General features: G+C 38.7%; 1 protein-coding gene across 2 annotated transcripts; it reads left to right on the top strand.

The window, feature by feature from the left end:
• The first annotated feature begins 267 nt into the window (after nucleotides 1-267).
• LOC119799390 (thyrotropin-releasing hormone receptor-like) lies at nucleotides 268-6,614 on the top strand. 2 transcript variants are annotated; one of them, XM_038309243.1, is made up of 3 exons: nucleotides 268-382; nucleotides 1,281-2,108; nucleotides 4,165-6,614. In XM_038309243.1, exons 2-3 carry the CDS (start codon nucleotides 1,302-1,304, stop codon nucleotides 4,555-4,557), a joined length of 1,200 nt encoding a protein of 399 aa, XP_038165171.1. In that variant the 5' UTR covers nucleotides 268-382; nucleotides 1,281-1,301; the 3' UTR covers nucleotides 4,558-6,614. The 2 variants fall into 2 exon arrangements, with proteins under 2 accessions (XP_038165171.1, XP_038165172.1); XM_038309244.1 differs by having other exon boundaries at nucleotides 274-387.
• Nucleotides 6,615-11,480: the final 4,866 nt, after the last annotated feature.

The raw sequence follows: 11,480 nt of genomic DNA, 5'->3' as shown, positions 1-11,480 counted from the left end.
TCCCTTTTATTTGACCGCATTCATTAAATTAGCTGCTAAAGAAGAGGGCGTGTCAGGTAATTTACATCTCTATGGGACAAAACAACAAACTCCTTAGAATTTACTTTAAATTTTGCCTGTTCAACTAGTAAAACATAAAGCTACGCCCCCCGCTGCGTCAGCATTTAAAGTCTTTAATAGCAAGGTGAAATTGATTATTAGAACAAAGACCGAACAAGTCTTCATACAATGGCAGTGGGTGGGAGAGGGAGGGAGATGTCGAGTGGGAAAATAGAAAAGAGAGAGATGATGAAGAGATGAGCTCTGCTGCAGGAGAACACAGCGGTTCCATACCTGAGTGCTGCTGCCGTGACTGAATAAAACCTGCGACATTCGACCTAAAGTATGGTGAGCTTTCTATTATTATCTACTTGCAAGTGATTAGTTTTATGTTTGGTTTTTATATATGTTTTTGATTTAGTTACAATTATATTCATTTTACATTTGTTCACTTTCTTGCACTCCTACCCTTAAATAATATTGGATTTAGAGGATATGAACCAATGAAAATTTTTTTTTGTGTTGCAGCACTACAGTCATTGTACCATTGGTTCTTCTAACAATATTTCAATGATAACAAAATATTAAAATGTGTACTGTTATAGTTCCCATCTCTGAGTTTAGTTCAGGTTCTGTATTTTATTTTTTCTCTTTAACTTATATTTACATGAGTGTGTATGAAGAAATAAAGGAAATGCTTCAGTTTTCAATTCACAAAGACAATTGAGAAAAGGAGAAAAAAGCTTGTAAGACAGCTTGTAAGGGAAATTCAGGATTAATGACATCTAAAAGTACTATAGACAAACACATCAAAATTAAACAAAGTTATTTCTTTCTTTCTTATCTAACTCCAGTTCAATCCAGATATAGTCAGTTTTCAGGATCAATAGGGGGTTAACCAAATATAATCATTAAGAAATAGTAAAGCTATTTGGATTAAAACTTAAGAAATAGACAATGTTTCATGTTGCAGAATTGCTGTATTGAGTCTAATTTAAAATATCCATTCCTATTGCAAGGATAGTAAATAGCAACTTCAGAGTGGTAAAGTTATACAAAGGTTAAAAGTTGTTATTCGTAATGTGTATTCAAACAAATTGTGTTTGATGTTTTCCTCTTAAAATAAGATAATAATCATTAATTATTATCATGTTCTTTTTTTTGTACTGCTCTATAGACAGTGGATGGACTGTCCTCTCTATTGTATTTCTAACCCTGTTCCCTTCATTTTCTGTGTTGAGGATTCTCACCTTTGAAGACTAATGGAATATTCCTGCTGGACTGGAGTAAAGATGGAGAACAACACCACTACTTTCCAAGATATTGCTCGGGTTTTAAATCTGACGGCAATGCCTCTGAACTCTGTTGAGGAACAAGTCATAACCATTTTTTTAACAGTGCTCATCTGTGGCATTGGGATTGCTGGAAATGCCATGGTTGTGCTTGTTGTTTTGCGCACCAAACACATGGTGACACCAACAAATTGCTACCTCGTTAGCTTAGCTGTGGCAGATCTCATTGTGCTCCTGGCTGCAGGCCTACCGAATATCTCAAATGTAGTAGCTTTTTGGATTTACGGCTACACAGGTTGCTTGTGCATAACGTATCTTCAATATCTGGGCATCAATGTGTCGTCTTGCTCCATCACAGCATTCACAATTGAACGCTACATAGCAATTTGTCACTCAATAAAGGCACAGTTCATATGCACAGTTTCTAGAGCCAAAAGGATTATAGCTGGAATCTGGATCTTTACTTCGCTCTACTGTACAATGTGGTTCTTCTTGGCAGACACTGAAGAAACCATCTACACCAATGGGGTGGTTGTTACATGTGCTTACCGTGTCTCAAGGAGTCTCTACATGCCAATCTACTTTCTTGACTTTACTCTTTTTTATGTGGTTCCTCTTATTGTTGCCACTGTGCTCTATGGGCTTATTGCGAGGATTTTGTTCATGAGTCCTCTCCCATCCAATCTAAATGACCAGGCAGGAGGAGGATCCATTCATCAAGGTCACTCCCAGAGCACCAACAGGGCCAACAAAGGAGCTGTGATTGCACGAAAACAGGTACTAAGCTTGTTTTGTGAAATTCTCTTTTAGTTACCAGCCTGTCAGCATTTAGATGTACCATGGAGGATTTTTGCAAATTTTTTTAAAAGACCCACCCTCTCCATAAAAAAAAAAATGCACATGCACAACCCTGTACCTGCTCTTAGAGAGAACGCCTATTAAATCCATGCAAGAGCATACACAAGCCCATTTCTCCTTGTGCACACTTTTTATTAGTTGCTGTTTGCATCACTCATACAAGCTTACTTTGCAAATGAACATTTGCTATTTTCCAGTATGTCAAACTCACCACCAGTAAGTGAAAATGGGGATGAGCACGTTGGACGGCCTTACGTAATCATATCAGCAGAATGATTGACAATGAGGACAACTTATTTTTGATGATCCACCTGGAAAAAGAACATCCTCCGCTACAATTTTCAGATATGTGTTTTTAGTGTTCCGCTAACTCAATATTCGTATTCTATTTAATATATATTGAGTGAAATGGAACTAAAATCTACATGGGTTTGGATGATCTGTTTTAGGAAAAGATACAATGTTGTCTTTGATCAAACCAGAGGGTTTAAGGATGAAGTATGGTATTGTAATGACTTAAACATCAAACTCAGAATTACAAAGGAGCATTTCCAGCCACCGTCCATATGCATATTCATTTATTATGTTTTATTTGTCAGCATCACAGTGTATGTGTCCAAAAGGAACCAGTATTCAGGCAAGATAGACATTGGGATTAGTCAAAAGCATTCATTTAAAACAAACAGGTTGTGGATCTACAGTAGCAGCGGCGAGGGCATCTGAGGTAGGAAACTCTAGGGAGAGGAAACACAGGTTTGTGACCATGTAAATCTAATGAAGGAAGATTATGAACACGAGTCACTAACCTGGTTTACAAGTTTAGTCCATGCCCAGAGAACAAGGTAGGATCCAGCCAGTGGGCTGCCAACACGATGCAACAGACACAACCCAGAGGGTTGTGTCTGTTGCAGGCTCAGAGGTCCAGGAATCCAAGGACAATTCAGGCAAACCATTCAGATGAGAACAGGCAGGCTCAGTGGTTGAAAGGCAGAACAGGTCAGGATCAGGAACTCAGAAACACCAAGGAATTCTAAAAACACTCTCACCAATGGCTGGAGAGAGCAAGAATATTCTAGCCCTGGTAACTGGATGCAAGTACCTTAAATAGAGGCAGGAAGAGGTGTATCAGATGAGCAATGATTAGAAGCCAGGCAGAGTTGGACAGGGGAATGGAATTAATAATTAAGCTAGTCATCAGCACCAAGATCATGACTGCATTTTAGGTTATTAGCTGAACTAGTAAATGATTAAACCCACCAAACATTGCAGCTTTTTAGAAGCATGAACCAGAACCAGAAGTTTTCATTTCAGCCTAAAAACATTGATTATCAATCATAGAATAAAATGAAAGCTTAAAGGCTAAAAAGAAAATTGTCTTTGTGAATTTTTAAAGAAATAAGTCTCATCATGGCATGCTGCCAACTGCAAACTTTCTTGCACTCCTACCCATAAATAATTTTATTATATTTCTGTAATGCTCTGGTGTCATAAAATCCAGTCATGCCAGTTCTTCTAAGTTTCTCCATTTACTCCAGCTTTCTCCTACAGTCCAACAATGATCTTTTGGGTTATTTGCCCCTTATAAATTATCTTCAGGTATGAGTTTTTTTTTGTGCATGGTTGTTGTCCTGTCTCTCTGTTTGTTACTAAGAGATTGAGTGGTGACTACCTTGCACACTGAAGGTTGAAGTACTAGCCTCCACACTACACTTCAAGGGTCGTAAAATAGGATGGATGGATGGATGGCTTTAAAAGAGGAAAAAACTAAACCCCCGATGGTACATCCAGCATCTATTAACACAAAGTTGTTATCAAAAACTTGCTTTAGAACCATCTTTGCTACCATTATATTGAACAAACTGGCATAACATTTGCACCTACCTTATAGAAAATCTTGAGCTTTCCTTCCCTGTTATGTTGCAAATTTACTTTGCAGAATAAACTTATCTAAGTTGTCTTCCTTTGTTATCCACAGATAACAAAAATGCTCGCTGTGGTGGTGATCCTCTTTGCAATGCTGTGGATGCCTTACCGAACATTGGTGGTGGTTAACTCCTTCATCGACCCTCCTTACCACAACATCTGGTTCCTCCTCTTCTGCCGGATGTGCATCTATACCAACAGCGCCATAAACCCCATTGTTTACAACCTCATGTCACAGAAGTTCCGCATTGCATTCAAAAAGCTCTGTAGGTGCCGCTACCAAGGCAGGGAGGCAGAGTACAACATGCCGGTTTATTACAGCGTGATGAAGAATTCCTTACATGGGAGCAATGAACCAGTGACAGAGCAGGAGGAACTCAGTGGTCAAACATCAAATAGATTCAACATAAATGAAGACGCTGCAAGTGCACTGAGTAGCTCTTAATCAAAGCTGTTAACTCTGTTTACAGATATTCCTTTTTTATGGCTAGGTTTTCTGTTATTTCTAATATGGAAAAAAGATGTATGGATATCGTTGATAAACTGGTTGGTGTTTATGTCTCGCATTATAAGGTGCACTTAAAAGTTTTACATTTTCTCAGAATCGGGAGTACCTTATACATTGATTCATTTTGGTTATGCTTACTGACTTTAAAGTGAGTTTGTATGCTACACAGCACCCTGTCAAAATCTTTTAGTATGACTCTGGTAAACTACAAAGCCACAGCGCTTGTAACATTACATCCACCATAGTCAGAAGTAGGGCATAGTTATACATGCTGTGCTTCACTATAATAAAACAGTGAGTTTGAATAAGGCCCAAAACGTTGCTTCTGTCAAGAGACACAACGCATATTTCAAACTCATTCAGTCACGCAACAGAACATGGGAATACAGCAGCTCCCTTATAATCCAGCACACCCTATAATCAGGTCGATATGGTATATAGGGTTGGTCAAGTGTAATGAGACAGAGACTGGATCCAAATAAACCAAGACAGGTTAGTAACGTTTTGATTGGTTTATTGAAAGGGTTACTCTGATAGCAGGGCTGCATCTGTGTGGGCAAACAGGCTGCAGGTAGACAGGCGGGCAGATTGAGGGAGGTTTAAAAGTTAGATCCAGGATGGAGAGACAGGCAGTTTAGCGGAGCTTTTCTGAGTCAGAGATCCAGAGAGAGGGGAGCAGGCAGGCCGATCAGAACGACACAGGGATCCGGTGATCCAGAGGCAGAGCAGAGAGGGTAATTAGGCAGGCAGAATCAAACAGGGGTCAGGCAGGCTCGGAGTCAGGAGGCAGATCAGGTCAGAAACAGATAGGCGGTCAGGTACTCTTTTTGATGCTACTATTCGTAGCGGGTTGGCTCAAGATAATCTGGCACAGAGGACTGATCTGATGGGGTTTTTAAAGTTCTGAAAACAGGTGACTCCGGTCAGAGCTGATTGCAGACGGGTGGAGCAGAGCAGGTGTATGGACTGAGGGATCAGGCCAGAATCATTGCAGAAACCATTACATCAAGTCAGTATGACCTCTCAAAATCCTTTACATTTGGCGTTCTAACAATCATTATATATCAAAGGACAGGTAACTTGGGGTCAAATGCCCTCCCAAGGGTCAAAGACACCTGGCAAGAGAAAGCTGGAATTGAGCCTACTATGATTACTACTCTGGTAGTTAAGTGTCTTCCATGTGTGTATGTCTAGAATTAGTATTTGTCAGCAGTATGTTCACAGTACATATCTATACTGTAAAAATCTACCAGTACAAAATGTGAATCTTTGGTGTATTCTGTATCTGCTTTACAGAGTTGTATTTCTGTATATTCTTCCTATAGTTGCTCTTTTCGTGGGTCACCACTGTTGATCCCCCACAACCATTTCACCCCTACGATCCTCCTTGTTGATGATAATCTTGTGCAGATAATCTTTCACAAAATCCATAACCTTACCTCTCCAAATTTTTCACTGAATTATATAACCTTGCCTGCACAATTTTTTTTTTCATTTCCATTCAATTCAGGTTAGTTGTAATAACAAGAATAATACAAAGTTAAATAATAATAAACTTTTTTTATTATTATTCACCTTCTTAAATCTCTCTTAATATTGTGTTTTAGGCACCGCTTACTCCTTACCTTTATTGTTCACTAATGTTTTCCTGGTTCTTTAGATATTTTGTTAGTTTCTGTGGGATATCATTGCACAAAGTAATGCACAATTTGAAGTGTGGCAAAAGGCATTATTTTTTGTTCCTAAATGAAGTTCTGAAAAGTATGGTGTACCATTCTATACATTCTCCTATTTCGTATACACATGAGAAATATCTGGTTCACCCAATTATCTGTTTTTGTCACCTTATTCAATGTAAGAGTCACACTATGTCACAACATGTTGAAATATTTAGCAGTTGTTTTGTTGTTTCCTGCTATGTAACTACTAACAAGAAACGAATGTTGACCACATGGTTCCCCATACTGACATGTAATGAGCTCAATGAAATAATAATAAAACAAGAGTTATTTCACTAAGAGTTTAAAACATTTAAATAACTATTATAATTTGTATGTCTTCCCTCATGTGCTTATTACCTTTGATTGCCAAAAACATGACCAAAGACTAATTTTCAAGATAGTTCCCTTGTGTTTGTTAGCTATTAACTTCCATTGTTTTATAAGCCAAGCCTAAAGAAGCTAAAACTGGTTCCAACGATATGAAGCTAATCATGTCATGTCACTTTGCCTCGTAGCAGTGATAGTGACTCAACTCAAGGCTGTCAGTACATCTTTTTACCCACGCTGCTCTATTTCATAGCTGAATTAATTTTATAGCTGACTTCTCGGCGCCTGGCGTCTTTTCGTTAATGTAGAAACACAGAGCATAGAGTTTTCCGCCTCACTGGAATGGAAACACCAATGGTGGGAAATATCACAGCTTTGGGGAGTCGAAAGTGTTGAGTTTAAAGGCTGGATGTTTTTTTTTTTTTTTTTACATTTTGTAAAATGTTTAAAATTTTCTCTCCATAGCAACACTGAACAGCATCCACATCAAAATGTTTAGTTAATGTCCAGTTAGGGCTTTAAAAAAATTCTGAAGCAAGGTGTTCTAAAATAATTTGCATTATAAGAAGAATCACACAGCGATGTTGTACCAGGCTTGGAAACAAGAGAGAGATTGGATATCAGCATACAGTGTTTTATAACTGAATCTCCATTTTGAAAATAGATGACACATTGAGATGCTCCTTGGCCAGAATGAATAATTTATTCACTGCAATTGTCAAGAGCTCTTGTGTTCCTGTCATTAACACAAATATTCAAAGAGTAACTAGAGTTGATTGTTGTACCATAGTAAAAAGGATTGTAATTGTTTTTTTGTTCATTTATTATTTTGCATATAAACCCTCCAGGTTTGAAGGAGCTTCAGATCTAGAGGCTCTTTTAGTAAAAGCACAAAATGCAGATCAGACTTTATTAAAAAATATGGTAATGAGGCAGGACACAGACATCAGAATAATTAAATAAATTATTCCTGGGCTATATTGCAGAAGCAATATATGTTTGTCCTAATTGTGAGCATATCCATTAGCCCAGGGATTCCCAAAATAGGGGATGCACCTCTTTGGGTATTTATCTGGGGACATGGTAGAAGTGAACTTCATAAATTACCAGTGCTTTAAAAAAACAAAAAAAACACTAAGCATGTTGAATTCTCTATTATTGTCCTATATTGTGGAAATTCAGTCGTTACATGCAAATCCAAACATGCAAAAATATATAAAAGATAAAAATTACATGTTTCTATCAGATAACAAGGCCATCACTTGTTTACAGCGCTCTTCAGGTATGATGACTCACTGTGTACTCTATTTATTTATCTTACATGTCTGACCAACAGTTGCTACAGGAAAGGATAAATGAGAACAAACTGAATTTGATTGTATTATAAACAAAGAAGATTCTATTTAAGATAGTGTAAACTTCATATTATGTATAGAGGTTGGAAATTGAGAAAGTGAAAGAGGTAAAGCTCCTTGGAGTAATGGTTGATGAATGGCTGTCATGGAGAAACACATTAATTGTAAAGATAATTGGTTAAAATAAGCCTTTCAACCTGGTCAGGGGTTCTGATCAAAACAGAAAAAGGCAGAACCAGGGTTTCAGGAATCCACAGACAGCTCAGGCAGGCTCAGGGTTCCAACAGAGAGTTCAGGCAGAACTTTCAGATGGGAGCAGGCAAGCACAGTAGTTGAGAGGCAGAACAAGGCATGATATCACAAAAACTATAGTATGTTAAAACTAGCTCCCTCAACTGAGCCAATAACATGAACAGAGCATGCTCAGTGGATAAGAGGCAGGACATGATCAGGAACACTACAACAATACTAGAAACCTCTCACACCACTGGCCTTCGAGAAGGAAAACATGAACTATGGTATCAAAGTCAAACTCAGGAACGAAATCTCCAAGTCAAATTCAAAGACAAACTCAAAAAACAATGATCTCGCCGCGATAGCAGGGACTGAGCCGTATATACAGTAGCAGGAAGAGTAAGACAGGTGAGTGAAATGAGCAATTAGGTCAGCTATCAGAATCGTGATCATGACAAGCTCATCATTTTCGGTTTTTAGAAAATGGCCAAGGGTCGTAAGAGGAAAATTGTCCAGAAGTGTATTAGAAGAAAAGAAAAGCCTAAGAAGAGGCAGATATATCCCAGAATCCTTTGTGTGGAGAGCTCTCCTAGTAAAGCATTATAGGATTCGCTATCAAAGCAGCCTGGAGTATCCATAGGCCATTCACTACCCGACAGCAGCGACTAATAACAAAGAGGCACTGGTGGAGTTGCGTGATCAACTGGGATCAAAAAGTAGTGATCATCTGTCAAAACGGTCAGTTAACCGAGTTCACACTGAAGTCCACTATATAGTCATCGCTCTATATAGTGATGGAGGAATTTAGAGGTTAGGGTGAAAGTTCAGACACACTAAGCTTGTATGAGCTATGAGAACAGCAACTTTTAAACAGAGTGTGCACGAGGAGAAATGGACTTGTGCATGCTCTCACATGCGTGGAGAGGCCGGGTCTTTTAAAGAATTCTCAAAAATCCTCCACAATACCTTTAAAAAAACATTTTGAGAAAATAAAATTGTGTTTCAAGTTCCGGTGTTGACAATTCTTAACTGGTAAAATTAAAAAATCTAAAGTTAGACTAGTTCGACAGTGGGAGTATGATGCAAAATCTCGAGTAAATGTTGCATGGCTAAAATGAAATGAAACATGCTCTCCGTCTTTACTTCAACAAAGGAATTTACTATCTTTCTTTCATCTTCAAATTCAGGAGATGGATTCTTTTTATTAGGCTGATGGAAACATAAAAGGCTTGTGCTTTCTTTAAAACATTTCAGAAGTGAAACCTAATTTAATCAAGCAGCTCAATACCTGAGGCAACCTAAGTGCTGCCAAGTGTCCCTGTCCCTGCGACTTACCCTGCAAACATTTAGTAGAACATAATTCGTCACCATTAATGACCATTTTAAATACGAGTCTTCTGCAGGTATTATTTCATGCTTTGCTTTTCATCTTTTCATTTATTCCGACAGAAGACTTCAACTGTTCATAACACTACAACATGTGTTTGAAAGTGAAATCACTGAGCTGCAGACAAATTAAATCCTCTAACTAAAACCCAGAGTGGGTGCGCCAGTTTCAAAATTGTAATTTTCCCACTGTGAAACCACTTGTTTTAAAAGTGATGTCTTTCTTAGTGAGCACGTATACCTTCAAATGAACAGATATAGCCATGAACTCAATTCAATCTGAAAAGCTCACCTGAAAACAAAAAGACGTCCATCCATTTTCCGTTATGCTTATCCCAAGCGGGGTCGTGAAGGGTGCTGGTGCCTATCTCCAGCCTACGCGCGAGAGGCATGCTACACCCTGGATAGGGCGCAAAAATTAGACAATTAGAATCATTTTATTGATATAGGTACTTTAGTCTTTGGAGCTCACACCTCGGCAGGAAACATTAGCACTGAATCTTGGTTGGCAAGATGGTAAGCTTGAGCTGTATAGGTGAGACCCAGTAGACAGTGTGAGCTGATTAGTGCTTCACTCAGGGATCTGGAAGTCCAGCTTGGAAAAACAGAGGTTGCATAAACCTAACCTATCCACGATGAGCAAGCATGAAGCGAAGTGGGAATGAAAAACTCCCCTTTGGAAAGAAACCTCTGGCAGAACCAGGCTCAACATGCCGGGCTTCTGCCGGACCGGTTGAGAAAGGGAACATAGTAAATGTCTGGGAGGAATTACACTCTGATGAGGACGAAGTAGACGAAGCACCATGGAAAAATCAGATTAATCTTTACCTACGATGGTGCAGAAGGGGATAGAGTTGGGTTGAATCTGGGTCATCTAAATCAATTGTGATATAGCGCAACACAGTATGGTTGGAGGTTGGTTGAGGACCCAAATGCAGAGACCAGGAGGCAGAGGTGAAACGTGTAGATTTAATAAAAACCTAGGCAGACATCCAAAAATACAAAATACTAAACTCATGTGGGAAGCCAGGGATGAGGAATGAACTACAAACACAACAACAACGACAAGGCACCAGCACTGAGTACCTGCAGGGGTGGAGTATATAAGGGGAACAAAACAAAGGAGGGGCTAATGAGCTGAATATGTAGCAGGCGTGAGTGAAACTAACAAGAAGGAAGCCAAGGGAAATGAAAACAACACAAGGGGGCAAAAGAGAGTAACTAAAGAATGCGTGAATATAATGGAAAATAAACCAAAGAACAAAAACAGAACAACTGATAACTGTAAACTAAAAACTCAGATTCCCAAAAGGGGAGAGCCATATCAGGGTGACTAACTAAATCAGTTTCTTCAGTTGCACTTCCGCTTAGGCTTCATTTAAGATAAAACAGAGAAACCCATGCACACCTTGAATACCTCACTATAATTGCTACAACACTTTATAAATACAACATTTAGAAAGCCAAGGATATGAGCCAAAGCTTCTGCTTATCTCAATGCGAAGACTTTTTTATTTTCATTTTTTTTTCTACAGATTATTCATATATTGTATGGCCACAGAATGGATCACTTTTGTTTTTTTTCCCCCACTTCATTTATTGCAGCTCTCCCCACAAATTTAATCTGGCAATGTGGTTGCTCACTGCTGTAGAGCAAAAGAAGTGTGACAAGCAACCCCTTTCTCTAGCTCCCCTTCAGCTGCAACTCCAAACACCCCCTCCCTTCGCTCGTTCCCTATATATACGCATATATACACAGAGGTAAAAACACAGCAATACAGCACCACATATAAAAGGAACAAGTCTGGTAAAGAACTAAATAACTGTACTTTTATAA

Source organism: Cyprinodon tularosa, unplaced genomic scaffold (assembly GCF_016077235.1).
Source record: "Cyprinodon tularosa strain WSP-4 unplaced genomic scaffold, ASM1607723v1 ctg66, whole genome shotgun sequence".
NCBI classification, from domain to species: domain Eukaryota; kingdom Metazoa; phylum Chordata; class Actinopteri; order Cyprinodontiformes; family Cyprinodontidae; genus Cyprinodon; species Cyprinodon tularosa.
The sequence above is the reverse complement of the archived record's forward strand: the minus strand, read 5'-3'. Positions and strand labels throughout refer to the sequence as shown.